Here is a 21,190-nt window from a genome sequence, read left to right on the forward strand (position 1 = left end):
TCCATGTGCCCAGTTGCTCTGCGTCACTTGGTCCCTGTCCATCTGGGGAAGGTTTCTTAGTCAGTAATTGTTCCCTTCCCACCTGCCTTCCTCTCACCCTCTGAACAGGTGAAGAATACAAGCACCTCCACGGCATGTGCACCTTCTGATTAAACTCAGTTCGAAAACTGGTTTAGCAGCTGAAGGTTTCTCGATCGTTTAAAGGCATACTTGTAGGTATGGGGTATTTAAGCAGGATATATTGGGTTCTCTTAGAAACAATGGCCCTGCTAAGCTGCCACCTCCTTCGCTTGAGTTTTCAAGCACACCAGTTGTATTTCATGTAAGGATAAATTGCTCTGGAAAGTTAGATGTATCATGAGAGTAGGGGAGTTCTGGTAAATCTTACCAAGAATGTCAGAGTTCGTGTCTCAGTGAATTACTTTGGATACATCAGGCATAAAAACGGGTGATTTTAAGGCTCCTTTAAAAAAAAAAAAAAAAAAAATTTTTTTTTTTTTTTTTTTTTTAAGCCCTAGGAAAATTGTTTTCCTTCCCGTTGTATCCATATAGTGAGGAAATTCTGTTTTTGTTCTAGGAAGCCCAAAAGAAAGATGTTATTCTTCTAAACTTTTCAGAAAAATTGCATCACGTTCAGGAGGCTGCTAGGTAAGCAAGAAAGACGAATGGTGAGAACTCAAGAGTTTTTTAAAACTGCCTTCTTAGGAAAGTGCAAGAATATTGACAACTTTTTGATTCAAGTTGGAACTTTAGAAAGCTTTATCATGTTGAAGTTTCAGGCCTTTTCATTTGCTTACAGGGGTGTGTGTGCACCTTTGGAATTTGGAGGTTTTTGAAAAATTAATCTTTATTTTTAGTCTAAAAAAATGATTGCAGTCTATTCTAATGAATATCATCAGTGTAAAAAAAAAAGATGGATTAAGAACTTCAAATCCCTCCACACGCAAAAGATAGAGCTCTAACAACACAACCTTGGGAGCTGTTACAAATCAGTCAACCTTCCAGGGCTATCAATTACTGTTTCCTTGTAGAGTCTAACATGGTACATTTATTTTCTGTTAAATTAGAAGGAGTTGAAACCATGCCAAGAGCTGTGAAAGGATTTCTTTTTAGATTAGTCACTCAGCTCTACAGAGAAAGTATGTACCAAACATAAAGCTCTATTTATATCACTCTAATTTGTTTCTGATCTTAATAAAGATGCATATTTTAATGTGGTTACAGTCTATGGGTATTTGACATTTTGAATTCTGCTTTTTAAAATTTATAATACATCCAGTGGTAAATGCTTTTTTTTTCTCCTAATGAAAAAAAAGCCCTGATCTGTAGCATTTGCTAATTTCTGTGGTGTAAATATTGCTACTGTGACTGATTTCAAGCTACCAAAGTGATGTTACTGAATGCAGAGGTGGGAACAGATACCCATAGTTGGTTACTGTGAGTTGACTTCAGCACACCACTCCATGTGTCAACTCAGTTCGTGTATTTATTAGTTGTGTGCCCACATATGGTCATGAACAAATATGAGCCATATGAATCATAGCTTTTCAAACCTTTCCCCATCATTGGCCAAAAACCAAAACCATTGTCATCAAGTTGATTCTGACTCATCGCAACCTCATGTATGTCAGAGTTGAACTGTGGTTCATTGGGTTTTCAATAGCTGATGTTTCGGAAGTAGATTGCCAGGCCTTTCTTCCAGGGTGCATCTGGATGGGCTCGAACTGCCAACCTTTCAGTTAGTGGCGAAGCAATATTTAGCTGTTTGCACCACCCAGGGACTCCGTTGTTGGCCAGTGTCTCGATATTAGTGACTCTGTACACATTTGACCACAGATTCCATGTCTGTCCCAAAGTGTGATTATCGTTTCAAAGATGTAAAGAGTTCAAAATTCATGTTTACAGATGACTCAAAATCTTCTCCAAAAAGTATTGGCATTTAATTAGATACGAACTGTTTTGTTTTCAAATTACTAAAGGAAATATATGTAGGTATTAGTCTTGACTCGTAGAGTATAAGAAATGTAAGGAAGAGAAATAATTATTAAAAAATTTTAAACTGGCATTTCTGGTTAGAGTTAAATGTGGGAGGTGTAGCTACATATCCTATTAGAAAAACTATTAGTAAAGTTTGCTTGATCAAAATGTAAGGCGAAGTACAAGCAGGTCACAGGTGGGTGCCAATGACCAACAAAGGTGGAAAACGTTTTTTGTACAAAGAAAAATGAGAATTGACAATGGGAGCATGAAAGCCTCCTAATTTATGAATTCATTACTTGAATTTCACCTGGATTTTAGGTTTCACCTGTTCACTTTACCAGGTGACAGAGACATCAACTGATCTTGATTTAGCGTATGAACAAAAAGCATTGCAGTCGATCCCACCATTTCTCTGCAGAATGGTTAGCTGTGTGTTAGTTCTCTGTAGAACACAGAGTGCCGGCTCTGGCTGTCCGTGGCAAGTGAGGGGAAGTCTGGAGTACCCTTCGTATCTGATCCGCATATGTTGCCCTGACTTCTGGTTCTTTTGAGTTAAAGCTTTGTTTTGTGTTTCGTGGCTGGAGAAAAGTATAAATCTCTCAGAGTCTTGCTGGTTTTAAATGCTGTTCAGACCTAGTTTATGAAAAGCTTTGTAAGTCCTCTGGTTTGGGTTATCTCACCAGCAAGGGCAAAGTTACTGCCTGCTTTCATTGAACCAGAGTATGTCTTTATGGAGGAAACCCCCTCTTAAGAAAACATCAAGAGAATCTCACAGGATCTGAGCACAAAGGTAGATAAATATAGTCGCAGTGACCCTCCCTTTCTGGTTCTAAGGGTGGCCAACGGTTGATCTTGTGTAATGTACCCACAAGACACACGGCTTCCTTGTGTGAGTGCCCACTCTTTCCTTTCTTCTTTTAGATTATCTCTGGATAACACGGAGGCAGAGCTGCACTCAATGTTTGTCAGGACGAGATCTCTCAAAGAAAACATCCAGCGGGATAGAGAACTTTGTCAGCAGATGGAAGAATTCCTTCAGGTCTGTAGGTGATTCAAGTCAGTCCCTCTGATTTCATCTTCCAGTAATAAGACCAAGGCTGGTTAAATTTGCATGGGTGTGTTTGTGGGAGAAGTAGGCTCCCATTCATATTTTTCCTCTAAGTCAGTAAAAGGAACTTTATAATTTATTGGCCATTCATTGCTGGATTTTGTTTGTTTTTTTGTTTTTTAAACAGGATATTGAATATGGTCTAAAACTAAGGAATTTGTTTAGGGGTTGGGCCTCTGTTTATCATTGTTGAATTTGCACGTTCGCCGGCGTGAAATAATATCAACATATGGTGCTTATGCCTGGTAACTCAAGTTTTGGTTCTAAGCCACACTTTAGGAGTTCCTGCCTCCTGTCAGACTTTTGGACGACAGAGTGAAGTTCCACAGAAACCTGAAAAATGCCTTAGAACTTGGGTTGTTGCTCCTTCAGTTGTTTTTTACTGAAGAGACAGGCTACGTTTTGTCATGTTTTATAATGACAGTGGTAGACCACGCGATAGCTGTGCCTGTCAACACCCGAAATGCATTCGCCCCACAGGGTGTGTCAGGAGCTGCTCCGAATAACATCAACAAAAAACAGCAGAGTGGACATGTTGGTGACAGCTCACTGTGACTCACTAATTACACAGTCTGACATACTTCTTTTATCATCCTTATTAAAAAAAAAAGTGGCACCGTTTCACGCTTTTAGCCTTCAGTTAAACCGTGTGCTCTCTAAAGTGTTGTTTGTGCTCTGAGGCTTGCGAGGTGGAATGCGTGTGACAGGGCTGCCTGTGGCACGAGGAAGGAACAGGGTGCTCCAGAGCTGCACCGACTTGAGCCTTTACTGGTAACTAAGCTACATCAAAATATTCTGAGCGTTAGCTCTCACCAGCAAATATTTGATTTTGCTCTGGCTCTGCCGTGAGTTTATTTTTATTATTAAGTGTGTGCTCTGTATTTTATTTCAAATATATCCAAACTCTAATTTTCCGTCAAAAGTGCACAGATTTTTCTCAGAGAGAAACACCAAAGCCAGCACGACCACCACAAACACCTAAACAGTAAGCACATCCAGGTGCATAAAACAAATTCAGAAGCTCAAGAACGAGAACCATCACACGTCAAGATTAGAGTTCTGGATGTTTCATCTTCCACAAGTTTCTTGTATTAAATGCTAATATCTTACACTAAGTCTTAATGGAGAAAGGTTAGTGATAAAGCAGCTCTGCTGTAGCCTCACCTCTAGAATGCTCCTCAAAGGCAACATGTTTTTAGCTTTTGAAAGTCTTCCTGTAGCCATTTTTATATCTCTAAATAAAATGTTTCACAGAACTATTTATTTTTCTTAATTTATTATTATTATTATTCTTTTTTAATAAGTGAGATAAAACTTTTTAAGGTTGGCTAGGGTTAGGCCACGAGGGATTCCAGTGCCCATTGGAAAACCTTGGACTTTATGCTGTAAGTACTTGGAAATCACTGAAGGTTTTTGAGCAGAAAAATGACAGGCACACATTTTTACAGATCTGTTTTCAGTATTTTAACCCTTTGGGCAAGAAATGCTTCATGAATTGGTTTGGAACTTTGGTCCCTACCAGGCAAATTAGAGATGTAAAGTTGAATTTGATGCCTCAATTGCTAGTCTGTTGTCATTCATGTTTTGCTGGTGTAGCTTTGGACTTTTTAGTTTGTGGCCCTAATCAGGTGGAAGAGGTTAAAACAAAAACAAAACAAAACAAAAAAACTCTTAGCAAATAACTCTGAGATTGGTTGTTGTTCAGATCCATATTCAGAATGTTTCGTTTTCCCAGGTGCTAAGGTAGACTTCAGTGCCTTAAATTTTTCCTTCCTGGTATTCTACCGATTCCCATAGGATCTCAAACTGAGACATATGAGGTGAATCTAAGCTTCCGTGTAGATTCTTGTCAGGGGTCCTATTTTTTTGCAATTGAGCTGTTCTTGGCTGGAATCTGTCCTTCACTTCTGTGGTAGAATGACAGGCAAAGATTTATCCTTGCATTAATACCCTTCTCTCCATAAAGAAAAATATATCATGAATGCACACACTGCCTTGGGCTACTGACTCAGATGGTTACTTTCTCTGGTATTTGGTTTCTTAAATAGTTTTGGTTTCCTACCACCTCTTGAATGTATTTGCTGTAAGAAAAGGGCTTTTAAGGGGGAATGTGTATTAGAATGGGTGGGAGGTGGTGAGTCTTACCAGGATTTCTCTTTGGGGGCTATAGCTCTCCCAGGACATTCAAACAGCAAGTCCACAAAGGAGACGACCTATAACTTTACCATGTCCTGGGCACATCTTCCTTACTCAAAATGTTTTTCAAAGAGAAGCCTTTTTTAACAAGTCAGATGAGATTTCATAAAATAAAATACTTCATACATTCCTCCTTCATATAAGTCCTATCCCACAATGAAAAAGACAGCAACATAAGAAGACTTCGGTATCCCAGGGGGCTGTGGCTGCTGTGGTGTTCTTCTCCCTGTAACCGCCACGCCTCCTCAGTACAGCTCAACAAGTTCAATGCCACTGAACTTCAGTCCAGGGAAATGTGTTTGTGACCCGTGGACATAGTAGCTCTCCATCCTAAAAGGGTTGGGAACTCATTGGAGGAAGGCAAACCTCTTTGATTCCCACATCTTTGTGGAGACAGTACCAGAATCTGTAAAGTCCTTGTGGATTTATTTATACTTGAAGAATTCAGAGAAAATAAATAAAGAGGGGTGGGTTTGTATAGGAAAGTAGTAGTTTCTAACCGTGGCTACCCACCAGAATCTCCTGGGTATGCACCAAACCTGTTAAGCTGTGTGGGTGGGGTACAAGCATGTGACTATCGAGGAAGTGTCACTGCTGACTCTGGGAAGCACCCCTGGTTAGGAAACCCTGGCTGGGGCCTTAGTTTAGGCACCAGGGCTTCATTCAGGATCAAGCTTAAACTCCCTCTCACCCTGGCAACATTGACAACTTGTCAATAAGACAAGTGGCTTATCAGTAGGACAGCTGACTTTTGGACCCTCTTGGTCAGTATAAGGAAACCCTGGTGGCGTAGTGGTTAAGTGCTACGGCTGCAAACCAAAGGGTCGGCAGTTTGAATCCGCCAGGCGCTCCTTGGAAACTCTGTGGGGCAGTTCTCTGTCCTATAGGGTCACTCAGTTCTCTGTCCTATAGGGTCGCTATGAGTCGGAATCTACTCGAAAGCACTGGCTTTGGTTTTTTGGTTTGGTCAGTATAAAAACCAAACCTGTTGCCATTGAGTCATTGACTCATGGTGACCCCGTGTGTTACAGAGCGGAACTGTGCTTCATAGAGCTTTCTTGACTGTAATCTTTATGGAAGCAGATTGCTAGGCCTTTCTTTTGAACTGCCAGCCTTTAGGGTAGTAGTTGAGCACAAACTGAATGCACTACGCAGGGACCTTTGGCTTACGTATAAAGCTCAAGTCTAGAGGATAGACCTGCCTTAAAAAATAAACAGCTGTACACCTATGTAATTTTTTCGGTGACATTAAAGATAAAGATTTTGTGAATGGCATTCTACAGGTTAAAGCTCTTAAATCTATTTCGTTGCATCTAACCCTCCCACAGAAGGGCTTTACCTTGCTTCCCTGAAGTTTTGCTTGGGTTATTTTCTTTTTGGCTTTGAGTGTACTGGCCTGTCAATAAGCCTTTTTCTGAGACCTGAAACTGAACCCAGGGAACGTGTCTTCCCAGGCCCCAGACGAGACGTCCAGCGCCCCATCTGCTGGCCCTGTTTACCTCAGCGTGTGTTTGTTTCTCTGCAGTTTGCCGTAGAGAAGCTGACAGAACTAGAACACTGGAAACAGAGGCTCCAGGACGAGGCCCACACCCTTATAGATTTTTTCTGTGAAGACAAAGAAACCATGAAGCTGGATGAATGTCTCCAGATATTTAGAGACTTTTGTACCAAATTCAACAAGGCAGTTAAGGTATGGCCCATGGCACCTCTCTGTTTTCACGGTTATTTGGATTTTTATTTTTCTTCTTCCCTACCCACTCCTCTGCCACGGCAGACAGATGGTTGAGCATTTCCTGGTTTCAGGAAGGTCTGGCCCAGGTAGCGTTGCCAGGCTCTCGGTTGTGATTACTGGGACATGGCCCTGAGGTCCCAGCCCCATGGGCTTCCACAGCACCAGGAGTCTGGTGTGTGGCTGTCTCGGTTACTTTGCACCTCATACCAGCTCTCTGGCCAATTCCCTAAAAGCATTTTGTTAGTAAAGTTTATTTGTGGAGGCAATAAAGATATTTAAAAGTCTCTCTGAAGATTCTAAATGTCTTTATGACCTCCCTCCCCAGCGGAGAATTTCATCTTTCTGGGGTTGGTTGCAGTGGGACAATTGGAAGGCCTGCTCTTTCCTGTTGTGAGCATCACAGCCGTGGTGCGGTGTTAGCACATGGGACCCATGCTGTCTGCAGCCAGAGCAGACTTTGACATCTTCAGATGTCTGGTGCTGAGCAAAGAGACACCTTTCTTGCCCTTCACCCACCCACTCGAGTAATCTCTTAAGTTTAGGGCAGAAGCCAGGAAGCTCTCTGGGTTGCTTGATTTTGTGGGGAAAAACATGTTTACCTATTAAAAACAAAACAAAATAACTCACATCCCTTCATTCCCAGTGGTGAGGAGGGAGCAAATACTAGTGGCTTCTCTTCCCCTGTGTTTTAAAGGCAGGTCTGTCCATAGTGGAATTCCTTTTAGGACCGTCTGCTTTCTCTTGAGCCTAACTGAGCAACCCAGGGTTACTCTGAGTTCTCTGCTCTCCTTTTTCCATCCATCTAAGAGACGGAGGCTCAGTCTGTGGCCACGTTTACGCTCCTCTGTCCAAGCAGTGAGCTCAGCTGGGGAGGCGGTGGTGGCCTGGTAGAGGCCAAGTTGGCTCGGCCTGAGGCCCTCACTCCCGGTCAGAATTCTAAGGCCAAGGAGGCCACCTGCATGATGCTGTCAGCACAGCTGCCCTGAGAGCCAGGAGCCCCCCTCCAGGCCGCCTTGAAAGGAGAAGGCCTGAGAGACTGGGGGAGGATGGGGGAGCCCAGAACTGCCAGAGGAGCCAGGAGTCAGGCGAGGGGAGCCCAGCCAGGGAAGCCCAGCCAGAGCCTCATGGAAACTTGGGAGGGAAATTCCACTATTTGAGGCAATTGATTTTCAAGTATAAAGTGCTCGTGATAACAGATTTGGGTTGTGTGTGAGAGCCACGTATTTATATGACACAAGTATATGTAAAGTGCACAGCCAGGTGGGAAAGGCTGCTTTTGGTGTGTGCACTTGTTTTGGATCAGTTTTGTTGAGGAGGGGTGAGTGTTTGGAGCAGGCGGAAAGGTGGAAGGATTTGTAAAGCACGCCTGCTCCATTTCCTCTTCTCTGATTATGAGAACAGAGCCGTAGTCCAGGGTGGGCATGAGGGGCTTAGCCCCTCTGCTGCGGTGGGCAGCTGGCCGAGCCACCTTGGCGTTTGTGGTGTTTCTTTACCAGACAGCAGGCAGAGAGCAGGGCTTTGGAAGGCATCTCTTAATGTCTTGGGTATATCTTTGTACGTCCAAATGGTTGTTAAGTAAAATGTCCTGCACATGAGCACGTGTGCAGGTACGTGTGTGTGTGCGCGCACATATCCATGCCGATACCTAAGTACAGTTTTAACAGCCTTTGGACACCATTGTGTTTTTCTCTCTGCCACTGCCTAAATAGCAGTGCACTTTCCTGGCAGTTTTCTCTGTCTTGCTCTGCTTAGACACCAACGTGGGCTTCCCTGGAGTTGAGGCGACAAGCCTGCGTGGAACCACAGACCACACTGAAGGGAGAACGCATTGACTGGAGAGCTGAAGGTTGGGTCCAAGGGATCAGATGACAACTTTAGACAGACGGTTGGGACAGGCCTAGTGTGCTCCAGATCCCCAGGTAGCTGTGGGAAAGTTAACCCCCTTCTGCACGCACACATGTGCGTGCACGCACCTGCAGGCACACACAGACCAGTGTGCACACACACACACACACTCTTTCCCAGACAAAGCAGGCTGCGAGGCCCCCTCTGTGCGTGCACTCTGGTTGCAGGACAGGTGGCTGGAATTACATATGACTCCCATGTGGCTTATGCCTCTGTGGGTTTCTCTCCACGCTTTGTTCAGGACAACCAGGACCGGGAGGTGCAGGAGCTGAGGCAGCAGCAGCGGCTGAGGGAGCTGGAGCAGAAGCGAAGCTCCTGGATGGCAGGGGATCTTGGGGGCTTTGGCCGGAGCAGCAGTGAGAATGACGTGGAGCTGCTGACCAAGAAGGGCACAGAGGACCTACCTCCTTTCCTGCACCCGAGGCCCATCAGCCCCTCCTACCGGCCCCCCAACACCCGCCGCTCCCGCCTCTCCCTGGGCGCCTTCGCTGACCGGGAGCTGCTGACCTTCCTGGAGAGCTCCGTCAGCAGCCCCGAGGAGCTCACCAAGTTCCACAGCCTGCCCCGGAAGAGCAACCCCCGGCAGGCCCAGCCCACAGTAGCTGGGCTGGAGGCTGGAAACCTCAGTTCCAAACTTACACACAGACCTCAGGCCTTGGAGGGCCGGGTGGAGGCCCCCAGCCCATCTACAGTTTGGCAGAGCCAGCTTTCAGCCCCCCGGCCTGGGGGCCCTGACTCTGCCTTCCCCCGAGCAGGGCGCAGCGGAGTCAGCATCCTCCGAAAGAGGCACAGTGAGCCTGGGGGCCTGGCTCCAAGCCGGTCCCCTCCACTCTCAGCACTGGTTCTAGGGATTGAGGAGCATGAGCTGGTAACGGGGCTGGCCCAGTTTGACCTCCAGGGTCCCAAGGGCCCAGAGGAGATGTCCCAGCTGCCCCTGCATGACGTCAGCCCTTTGAAACAGGCATCTCTGCAGGATGGCCACCTGCAGGCTCTCGATACTGGCAATCGCAGCCTGACCCCTGGGGGCAGAGGTTCCTGGGAGGGCCTTGGTCTAGCCCTGGAGGATGACAGGGCTGCCCCTGACCAACCCAGCAGTGTGGCTCAGGTTTCTGTAGGTAGCGGTGACCCTGAGGACAAGGATGCTGGGCCTCTGTTCTGTATCTCGGACACCACTGACTGCTCCCTGACTCTGGACTGCTCAGAGGGGACTGATTCCAGGCCTGGGGGCAGGGACCCAGAGGAGAGTGGGGACAGGGATGGCTCTGTGTCCTCTGGGGCTGGGGAGACTGGGGGCAGCCAGGTCTCCTCCAACCCTGCTTCCAGCCCCCCTGAGGAGGCCCCCGCTCCAGTCTCCCAAAAGAGTGAGCCCAGCTGCAAGCATGGCCCTCCCAGGGACAGAACCCCCAGAGGTAAAGATGTCTTAGCCCCAAAGAGAAGCTCCCTCAAAGAGGCCTCCCCAGGGGCCCCAAAGCCCGGCAGTGCTCGGAGGAGCCCGGGGGCCATTCCCAAGCCTGTGCGAGTCCTGCACGCCTCGGAGAACGAAAGCATTCGGAAGGTCGTGCCCATCTCCAAGTCAAGCGGGGGGCCTGGGGGCTGGAAAAGGCCCGAGCCAGCACCCCGGGGGGCCCCGAGCAGCACAGACACATTGCTGTTGCGCCGGGGCTCTATGCGAGGGACCTCGGACACCTCGCCCAGGAGGCCCGCCGCGGTGGCGGTGGCCACAACCCCGGAGGAGCAGAAGCTGCAGCGGTTCAGCAGCACCCGGCTGGGGAAGGAGCCTCCCTTGCAGCACAGAAGCTCTCTCAAGAAGCCCAGCGCCAAACCACTCAGGAACGTGCTCCGGCAGAAGCCTGAGGAAAACAAGGTCTGCCGCTCCAGTTCCCAGGGCCCTGAGAGCCCCGAAGAAGATCCCAAGACCTCACCGGCCCCCAGCCTGCTCCGTGTCCCGGCCTCCGTCCCCAGCTTTGCCCGAAACACTGTGGCCTCCTCGTCGCGGTCCATGAGAACAGACTCCCTTCCTGTGACCAAAGCCCCCGGCCTCACCCGGGCAGTCTCCCAGCGGCAGCTGAGGGTCAAGGGTGGCCCTGAGGACACCTTCCCCAAGGACAGCAGCACCCTGAGGCGGGCCAGTAGCACCTGCACCCCCAAGAAGTGCCCAGAGTCTGCTGAGGGGCCCAGTGCCAACACAGAGGCCCCTCTGAAGGGCAGAGCAGTCGGGAAGAGGGCCTCCCTCCAACCGAAAGGCTCAAATCGGACCACACTGGGGAAGATGCTGAATCCCTTGTGGAAGTGATGGGTCGTGTCCTCCTCTCTCACCGCCCTGGACTGGATGGTGAGGACAGCTTCTGGGATGAGGGCAGAAAGAGGCCAGCACTGAACGTCTTTGTTCCACACACAGCAACCCCTGGTACCACCTGCTAACAATTGTCTGTAAGGTGCCATCTTGGAGCCTCCTGCTGTAAAATCTGAATGTGCATCCACTACTGTGCCAGGGCAGCACCCCTCGCCCGTGCCCACAGCGGGTGGCGGGTCTGAGGGTGTGTGTGAGCCCGCCCAGCCCCAGCACAAAGGTCCCAGGAAGACTTAGAGTGTAAGGACATTCTTATGTAACAAGTAAAAATTTTTGGCCAGTTTTTGTATATCAAAGACTTATTTTAATATTATGAAAATTAGATGTTTTCATTGGTTCCTTTTGCAGAGTGATATGCTTCCAAGGGGGGAAAAAAAAGACAGAAAAAAAAATACCCTTTAGTTGAAGGTATTTTTATCTTCTTTGTTCCCTGGCCTCAGAGTCCTACCTGCCCTCACGCTGCCCATTGCTGGCAATTGGACTTCCCTGCAAGCCCTTGGGGGTTCTGTGGTTGGCTCTATCTCTGTGAAGAATCTCTGGCCTGCTCATTTCTCCTTGTGTAACTGGGTAAAGGTTTGCACGGGACCAGGAGGGCATGTCAGACCATGGGGGTAGAAATGGAATGCTCCCTCCCGTGTGGTCGAGGCAGCACCGTGAGCATGGGGGGCGGGTGGGCCACACGGGGTGCATGGTGGCGTTCCAGATGCCCAGGACCCCTAGCTGCAGGGCAGTCCTCACCTAGAGACAGGTGGTGGCCCCTGGTAGAATGTTGGGTTTTTTGTATTTTACAAGTGCCATATTTTAATGGAAAGGTATCCAAGGCAGTTCACCTGAGCACCTCTCTCCCAGTCCCTGTCTTCCTGTCTGTGTATCTATTTTAAAACTCAGAGGTGGCTGCTATGGCTTGTGTTCGCTCTGGTTACAGGCAAGGATAAACCCTGTCTCTCACTCAGTCTTTCTTCTCCTTCTCACCTCTCTTTGTTTTCTACCCATCCTTTCCTTCATCTTTTCTCATATGATCTGGAGCTGGGGACTCTCTCTTTAACTGTGATGCTTTTTAATGTAGGGATCTGTTCTTGGTACCAAAAAAACCAAACCCATTGCTGTTGAGTTGATTCTGACTCATGGCAACCCCATATGTTACAAAGTACGACTGCTCCCTGGGATTTTCTTGGACAAAATCTTTATGGAAGCAGATCGCCAGGCCTTTCTTTCAGGGTGCTATGGCAGGGGGGTTGAACTGCCAATCTTTTGGTAAGAGAGCAAACTGTTTGCGTCACTTAGGGACCTGTTCCTTGGTATATAGTGGTTTTTAAATCCTAAGACAAGCCAAATGCAGTTTTTAAATTAAAAATAAAATTACTTTTAGCTGAATTTATATCAGAAAATTTTTGGAAAGAAGTCAGGTTCCATTCAAAAGGAATTATTCCTTCTGAGAATAATTGGTAAATGGGAGAAAAATTTTTTTAAGTTACCCGTTTTTTCTCACTTTGGTTCATTTATTGGTGAAACCTCGGTTTAGATCCAACAGCGGTAGATGGATTTAAGCAAATCTGGTGTATTTGTGATGCATCCGTGTGGCCGGTGTCATGATTTTTCTCCTGCAGAATGTTGCTTTCCACATAAATGAATTGGAAACTTTCAGCTTCCCTAAGTCAGCTAAGTTGAAAAGGTAAAACTTTTTGGCTGAAGAAGTAAGACACCCGATCACAATACCTCTTGTAGAATAGCCCTGTGTAGGTATATCCACTATCTAAAGAAACCTAAGAATTCATATATTTAACCAGGCAGACAAAAACTTTTAAAACATAGACTCCATGAGTGGTGGGAAATGAACGAATGAGGTCATAGGTTCATGGACTTGTGGATAGTGAAAGGGTGGGGGCCCCACTTCGTTGCTGAGGCTGTCTAACTGTGGAAAGTCATCTATTCTCCACAAGCCTCTCTTCCCCAGTCTACGGAAGTGGGGGCACAGCCTCAGTGATGGCCCTTTCCAACTCCAACAGTCCTCCTCTGCCCTGGGATCAGCTTCTCAGAACCAGCCCCCAGCGTGTTTAAAGCAAAAGCCTTACTTAAAGGCCTGCTCAGAAGAAAGCGCCTTCACAGTGGGTTGTTGCTTTAAAACCCAGTGGTCAGCTGAGTTTCCCAGAAGAGGTATTGTACTTACCCCGTGTGCAACTTCTGTGTGTACATCTGTGTGAGCAGGTGATCATTCTATTACCTTTTATCGGTAGTAAGCTTGGAAAAATAATTTAAGTATATAATGGAGTAATGTAAATATGTTTCTATATAAATTTGTTTAAGATGAACTGAATGTATTTAATGGTCCATTTATATGTTCTTTTACATAACATGTAGCGTAATAAAGTTCCTGTTTACGGGAGTTGTGTTACAGCCTTGGCTTTTTCTGTTGACGTGTTTGCGTGACCCTGGCAAGCGAGTATTTCGATTTCCTGCACAGAGAGAAGGCAGGATGGATGAGATGCAGGAGGGTTGGGATACAGCAGTCTTGTCCTCAAAAGGATTAAGAGCCAAATTAGGCTCTTAGTGCCCTGTCTTCTTGGTCACACAGGACCTGCACGTTTAACTGGGGCCCTGGGAGGGGCCCTGGCGGTGGAGCAGTGGGAGTGCAGCAGGCCTCTGGCAGCCAGTCAGCCACGGTGGAATGTTCAGCACCTCACACACACTCATTCTCTTCCATGTTTGGGGCCAAGCTTTGTGTAATCTCCGTGAGGCCGGCAAGTCTGGATCTGCTTCTGTGTGTCCTCATGAGTTTTGGCTCAGGACACGATTGGGAAATCGCAGCTCACCTCTGTGGCTGGCTCAGGAATGAGTAGAGAGGGAGGGAGGTGTCGTTTTGTTTGAAATGCAGTGTTGGCGCTTAAAGAGACTGTTTCTTAAGATGCATCTCGAACGTACCTCAGGGTCTCCGTATCAAGCTTTAGTCCTAGCTGCTCTTCTGCTGTATTTAGAAGTGGACGAGAAGAGTATCACGGGGTCAGTGGATTTCCTGACACCAAAGAATGGGCGTGTTGATAATGTTCGTGTGAGTTCTGCTTGTTCCCTGGACACTTAGAATCTGGATTTGCCCGTGTTTTAATAAGCAATTTGGGACACTAGACACCTCCCTATACCTTCGACTCTGCTGTACGAGAAGTGATCCACAGAAACACAAAATTTCTTTTTTCCCCCATAGTGGGTGTCTTAGTTACCTAGTGCTGCTATAACAGAAATACCACAAGTGGATGGCTTGAACAGACAGAAGTTTGTTCGCTCAGAGTCTAGTAGGCTAGAAGTCCAAATTCAGAGTGTCAGCTCCAGGGGAAGGCTTTCTCTCTCTGTTGACTCTGGAGGAAGGTCCTTGTCCTCAATCTTCCCCTGGACCAGGAGCTTCTCAGCACAAGGACCCTGGGTCCAAAGAACATGCTTTTCTCCTGGCACTGCTTTCTTGAAGGTATGAGGTCCCCCTGTCTCTCTGCTTGCCTCTCATGTGGTTCTTGTCTTTTGTTTTATTTACATGATGGATTACATTGATTGTTTTTCTCATGTTGAACCATCCCTGCATACCTGGTATGAATCCTACTTGGTCATGGTGAATTATTATTATTATATTTTTGATATGTTGTTGCATTCTATTGGCTAGAATTTCGTTGAGGATTTTTGCATCAAAGTTCATGAGGGATATAGGTCTATAATTTTCTTTTTTTGCTGTGTCTTTACCTGGTTTTGGTATCAGAGATATGCTGGATTCTTGAGTTTGGGAATATTCCATCCTTTTCTATGCTCTGAAATACGATTAGTAGTAGTGGTGTTAATTCTTCTCTGAAAGTTTAATAGAACTCTGCAGTGAAGCATCCCGGCCAGGGCTTTTTTTTTTGTTGGGAGTTTTTAAATTACCTTTTCAGTCTCTTCTTTTGTTATGGGTCTTAGTTGTTCTACCTCTGTTTGTGTTAGGTAGGTAGGTTGTGTGTTTCTAGGAATTCATCCATTTCTTCTAGGTTTTCAAATTTGTTAGAGTACAATTTTTCATAATAATCTGATATGATTCTTTTAATTTCAGTTGGGTCTGTTGTAATATCACCCATCTCATTTCTTATTTGAATTATTTCCTTCCTCTCCTGTTTTTCTTTTGTCCGTTTGGCCAGTGGTTTATCGATGTTGTTAACTTTTTCATAGAACCAGCTTTTGGCCTTGTTAACTCTTTCAATTGTTTTTCTGTTCTCTATTTCATTTAATTCTGCTCTTATTTTTATTATTTGCTTTCCTCTAGTGCCTGAAGGTTTCTTTTGTTGCTCTCTTTCTATTTGTTCAAGTTGTAGGGATAATTCTTAGATTTTGGCCCTTTCCTCTTTTTGGATGTGTGCATGTATTGATATAAATTGACCTTGGAGCACGGCTTTTGCTGTGTCCCAAAGGTTCTAATAGGAAGTGTTTTCATTCTCGTTAGATTCGATGAATTTCTTTATCCCATCCTTAATGTCTTCTATAACTCAGTCTTTTTTGAGCAGGGTATTGATCAGTGTCCAAGTGTTTGATCTCTTTTCCCTGCTTTTTCTGTTGTTGATTTCTACTTTTGTGGTCTTATGGTCAGAGAAAATGCTTTGTAATATTCCTGTGTTTTGGATTCTGTTGAGGTTTGCTTTATGACCCAATATGTGCTCTATTGTAGAGAGTGTTCCATGTGCACTAGAAAAGAAAGTATACGTGGCTGCTGTTGGATGGAGTGTTCTGTGTATGTCTCTAAGGTCAAGTTGGTTGATTATGGCATTTAGATCTTCCGTGTCTTTACTGAGCTTCTTTCTGGATGTTCTGTCTTTCACAGAAACTGGTGTTTGAAGTCTTCTACTATAATTGTGGAGCTATCTCACTTTTCAATGCAGATTTTTTCATGTATCTTGCAGCCCTGTCATTGGGTACATAAATATTTAATAGGGTTATATCCTCTGGGCATATTGTCCCTTTAATCAATATATAGTGTCCTTCCTTATCCTTTGTGGTGGATTTAACTTTAAAGTCTATTTCGTCAGAAATTAATATTGCCACTCCTGCTGTTTTTTTATTGTTGTTTGTTTGATATATATATTTTTCCATCCTTTGAGTTTTAGTTTGTGTCTCTAAGTCTAAGGTGTGTCTCTTGTAGGCAGCATATAGACAGATCGTGTTTTTTTTAATCCATTCTGCCATTCTCTGTCTCTTTATCGGTGCATTTACCCATTAACATTCAACGTAATTAAGGATAGGTATGGGTTTTTATGAGTTTAGTGCTGTCATTTTGATGTCTTTTTTTGGTGTGTTGTTGACAGTTTCTTTTTCCCACTTAATTTTTTGTGTTGAGTAGTTTACCTTCATATATTGTCTTTTCCTCTTATTCATTGTTGTTGATTTTGTTTCTGCTGAGTCTCTATTTTTTTCTTGTGTTTTATTTTGATGAGTAGGATAGTTAGTCTCCTTTGTGGTTACCGTAATATTTACCCCTATTTTTCTAAATTTAAACCTAACTTTTATTTCTTTGTATTGCCTTGTCTTCCTCTCCATATGAAAGATTTATGACTACATTTCTTAGTCCCTCTTTATTATTTTAATGTGGTCTTCTTTTACATAATGACATCACTGTTTCCCTGTTTCGAGTGTTTTTTTATCTTGATTTATTTTTGTGATTTCTCTGGGTTGACATCTGATTGCTCTGTCCAGTGTTCTAGTCTTGGGTTGATACCTGATATTATTGATTTTCTCACCAAAGAACTCCCTTTAGTATTTTTTGTAGTTTTGGTTTGGTTTTTATGAACCCCCTAAACTTCTGTTTATCGGGAAATGTCCTAATTTCACCTTCATATTTGAGAGACAGTTTCGCTGGATATATGATTCTTGGCTGGCAATTTTTTCCTTCAATGCTTTACATAAGTCATCCCATTGCCTTCTTGCCTGCGTGGTTTCTGCCAAGTAGTCCGAGCTTATTCTTATTGACTGTCCTTTGTAGGTGACTTTTCATTTATCCCTAGATGCTCTTAAAATTCTCTATCTTTCGTTTTGGCAAGTTAGATTATAATATGTCTTGGTGACTTTATGTTAAAATCTACCTTATGTGGAGTTCAATGAGCATCTTGGATTGATATCTTCTCATCTTTTACAATATCAGGGAAGTTTTCTGCCAACAAATCTTCAACAATTCTCTCTGTATTTTCTGTTATCCATCCCTGTTCTGGTACTCCAATCACTCGTAGGTTATTCCTCTTGATAGAGTCCCACATGATTCTTAAGATTTCTTCATTTCTTAAAATCATTTTATCTGATTTTTCTTCAAATATATTGGTACCAAGTGCTTTATCTTCAAGCTCACCAGTTTTGCTTTCCACTTGCTCAATTCTGCTTGTCTGACTTTCTATGGAGTTGTCTAATTCTGTAATTTGATTGTTAATCTTCTGAATTTCTGATTGCTGTCTCTCTATGAATTCTTGCAGCTCATTAAAATTTTCATTATGTTCTTGAAGAACCTTTTTAATTTCTTCAACTGTTTTATCTGTGTGTTCCTTGGCTTGGTCTACGTATTGCCTGATCTCATTCCTGATGTCTTGAAGAGTTCTGTATATTAATCTTTTGAATTCTGCATCTGGTAATTCCAAGAAGGCACCTTCATCCAGAAGATCCTTTGATTGTTTTGAGAACTTGTTGAAGCAATCATGGTCTGTTTCTTTATGTGACTTGATATTGACTCTTGTCTCCAAGTCATCTATAAGTTATTGTATTAGTTTATTTTATGTTTGCTTAATGTATCATAGCCTCTTGCTATGGTTTGTTTTGATATGCCCAAATGGGTTGCTTGAGTGAGCTAGCTTGATTATTTTTGTCTCTGGGACTCTGATGTCTTGCCACCAGATGGCTAGAGCTGTTATCAGGTATATGCGCTTATGAGTCCATTCATTTTTCTTGTCTGGGTTCAGCTCAGGTGTCCAGGTAGCTGGTCATCAAGTGCGTGGTACAGGCTCTGTCCTACAGTCTTAGAGGGGCGGGGTGATTGGTGTAGGTACCAGTATCTGGTCGCAGCAGGAGGTCATGCTCTGAACAAGGCAGGGGGCTGAGAACTGTCCTCCGAGTGTCTCTGAGGAAAGTGTATCCCTGTTCCCTAGATCGTACAGGTGGGTGGGTTCTGTAGACAGTCCATGGGCACCCAATGCTTTTGATTGTAAGGTCTGGGAAGTACCGGTTATCCTTGGAACCCTGTCCTGGGTGGCTAGGTGACCTGAGTGGAGCCACCAGTCCTTAGGCCCCTAATGTGGGTAGGTGAGGACCCTGTTTAATAGGCAAAGCCGTTTCAAATATCAAACACCCACCTCTCCACCACACAGCTGAAACAGTTGTAGTCTGCCAGCAAGGGCCTATTCTCCTGAAATATGCCCTTGTGGGTCCATGCAGGGGTTAAACGTATTCAAAGTCCATGGACTGCTTATGCCTGGACAAGAGCTGCTTCTGTCCTGAGCCCCCCAAGTTAGTGGAACTGGCAAATTATCTCTTACCCCTGTTGTGAATTTATTCCTTCTCCAAGTCCAAGAGCATGGCTGAGGGCACTCAAATGGGACTATGTCAGGCCCAGGGAAATCAATAGCCACTGAAGCTGGCTTGGGGCGGGGATCATGGTGAAATATATATGTAAGTACTTAGCTTTTGCTGAGAACACCGTTCTCTGCTTCCGGAGTTGTGAGTGGGCTGTGTAGCTGGCTGATTCTCCCTGAGAAAACTGCGGTCGAAAGCTACCACCAGCCCACCACAGCGCTTCCAGGAATGGTGCCTGAGGGATACCAGTGATTCAGGTCTGGCAATTCCTGTCCACTTCTGAACGGTCTCTCTCTCCCCCTGCCACTCAGTCTGTTTTCTAAGTTTGCCTTTGATGTTCAAGGCTCCTAGCTTGTAATAAATATAATTGCTTCACTTGATTTTTTGGGTCTTTGTTGTAAGAGGGGTCACTGGAAGCATCTGGCTATTCCACCATCTTGGCCCCGCCTCACCTTAAGATCTTATTTATGTTTTATGGTAAGAGGCTCTGGGATAGCTTGGTAGAACTATTAATTCAGATTCCAAGGTTGTACAAATTCATGAACTTATGCCTCTAAGAGTACAACACCTTTTCCCTACCCGCTTCTATCTGCTGATGTGACATTTTGCAATGTTCCAGGATTTTCCATTGAAATGTAAACTATTATTTATTCTTCATTATATTTTTTTGCTTCATGGTCCAACCCTGCCCCTCCCTCCCCCCTCAAAGGGAGAAGACTTTTATTTTGATGTGTGTCCCCAAACACACGTAAGCATCAAGCGTATAAACCAAATTTGAATAAGGGGTGTTGCATCTGGTCATTTGGTAAGTATTTCTTAAGATTATTTGGGCCATGAGCACAAACAAAATGGAGTACAGGAGGCCTGCAAAGTCAGTCTGCTCATCAATGAGGTAACAGCCTAGACCTCAGATGGAATCTGTGGCAGGGTTGAAAAATAACCCAGCCCAACCTCTGCCTGGGGGCTTTTTATCCAAAAATATCTTCCAGTAAAATGTCCTCACTGGATAAGACAGGAGTAACATTCTTGTAGTTAAAGAAAATGGCTTTTCTGTCTCTGCAATGGGGCTTTTGGCTTCCTGATTGGTCAGTAGGATAACTGACCCCCACTGCAAGAGGGGCCATGGCCCCAAGAAGCATTCCCAGTCTACTCACTCATGGGCTCCTTACCAAGGACCCACCAGGAGCCTGGCATGACCTAGCCGTCAGCCTGCAGAGGGAGGGAAAGCACCTGATGCCTTTCAATGAGGGGCTGGCTTGGAATTCCCATTGACGGATGCATGCCAGGCTCTTGGAATCAGGTCCTGGGGTTTACCCCTGGCCTGCTCGAAGCATTCAAGGACTGAGTTATGCAGGCAACCCCTAACTCATAAGCAGATAACGTTCCCCAAGTTTGCTTGCAGTTAGGCCTGAACTCAAAACGTGTTTTCCCAGAGCAACCATGTTATGCTTTATAGGCATGTTTCCAGGACAGCCCATTAGAAACCTGTTTAACCCATCTATGGGTGGGCTCTTTCAGTGGTAGAATTCTTGCTTTCCATGGAGGAGACTTGGGTTCGATTCCCAGCCAGTGCATCTCATGCACAGCTACCGCCTGTCCGTTGGAGGCTTGCACGTTACTAGGATGCTGAATAGGTTTCAGTGGAGTTCCAGGCTAAGACGAACTAGGTAGAAAGGTATGACGATCTACTTCCAAAAATCAGCCAGTGAAGACACAATGAATCACAACAGTCTGATCCACAATTGATCATGGGGATGGAGCAGGACCTGGCAGAGTTTTGTTCCATTGTGCATGGGGTTGCCATGAGTTGGGGGCTGACTCGATGGCAGCTAGCAATAGCAGTGGGTAGACTGTAGTACTAATGTTTCTAGAAGAGAGAACTTCACTTGCAGCAATGCTTCTAGGAGACAATGCCAGGGATGCCAGGAACATTTCGTCCCTACCTTATGGAGTCAAGTAGTCTAAGGCACTGAGTCTTAGGGCAGCAGTAATGTTCACTCTCCACTGCTTGATAAGAAAAGGGCTCTCCTCTCTAGAGGTCCATCCTTCAGGCTGAAAGCAGGGGCAGACACAGGGGCTCCAGTCTCCTAGGACAACTCCAGTAAACGTGGGCCATTTCTATATCTGGAACCACCTTTTGTCTGTTCTAGCCCAGCAGAAGAGTGCATGCCCTCTGTTTTAGATTTTCCAGGAGGGAGGCTGGATGTGGGTTGATTCAGCCATAATCCTCTATCCTTCTGGACAATCAAGGAGAAGATGGCAGGGGCTGCAGGGGACCCCCTGTGTGACCTTTGGGGCCCCAAATTTGCATTTTAAAAACTCCTCAGTGATTCATTTATTTTTTATTGTAATTCATGTACAAAAATTTACT

General features: G+C 45.2%; 1 protein-coding gene across 1 annotated transcript in view; it reads left to right on the top strand.

Moving 5' to 3' along the window:
* FHDC1 (FH2 domain containing 1) overlaps positions 1–19,413 on the top strand; it is a 46,803-nt gene extending 27,390 nt beyond the window's left edge. Inside the window, exons 8-11 of the mRNA XM_023557114.2 lie at positions 578–648; positions 2,902–3,019; positions 6,810–6,974; positions 9,163–19,413. Of these exons, the coding sequence (XP_023412882.1) occupies positions 578–648; positions 2,902–3,019; positions 6,810–6,974; positions 9,163–11,214 (2,406 nt within the window). The 3' untranslated portion in view covers positions 11,215–19,413. The remainder of the gene's footprint in view (positions 1–577; positions 649–2,901; positions 3,020–6,809; positions 6,975–9,162) is intronic.
* The last annotated feature ends 1,777 nt before the right edge of the window (positions 19,414–21,190 follow it).

Source organism: Loxodonta africana, chromosome 13, assembly GCF_030014295.1.
Source record: "Loxodonta africana isolate mLoxAfr1 chromosome 13, mLoxAfr1.hap2, whole genome shotgun sequence".
NCBI lineage: Eukaryota > Metazoa > Chordata > Mammalia > Proboscidea > Elephantidae > Loxodonta > Loxodonta africana.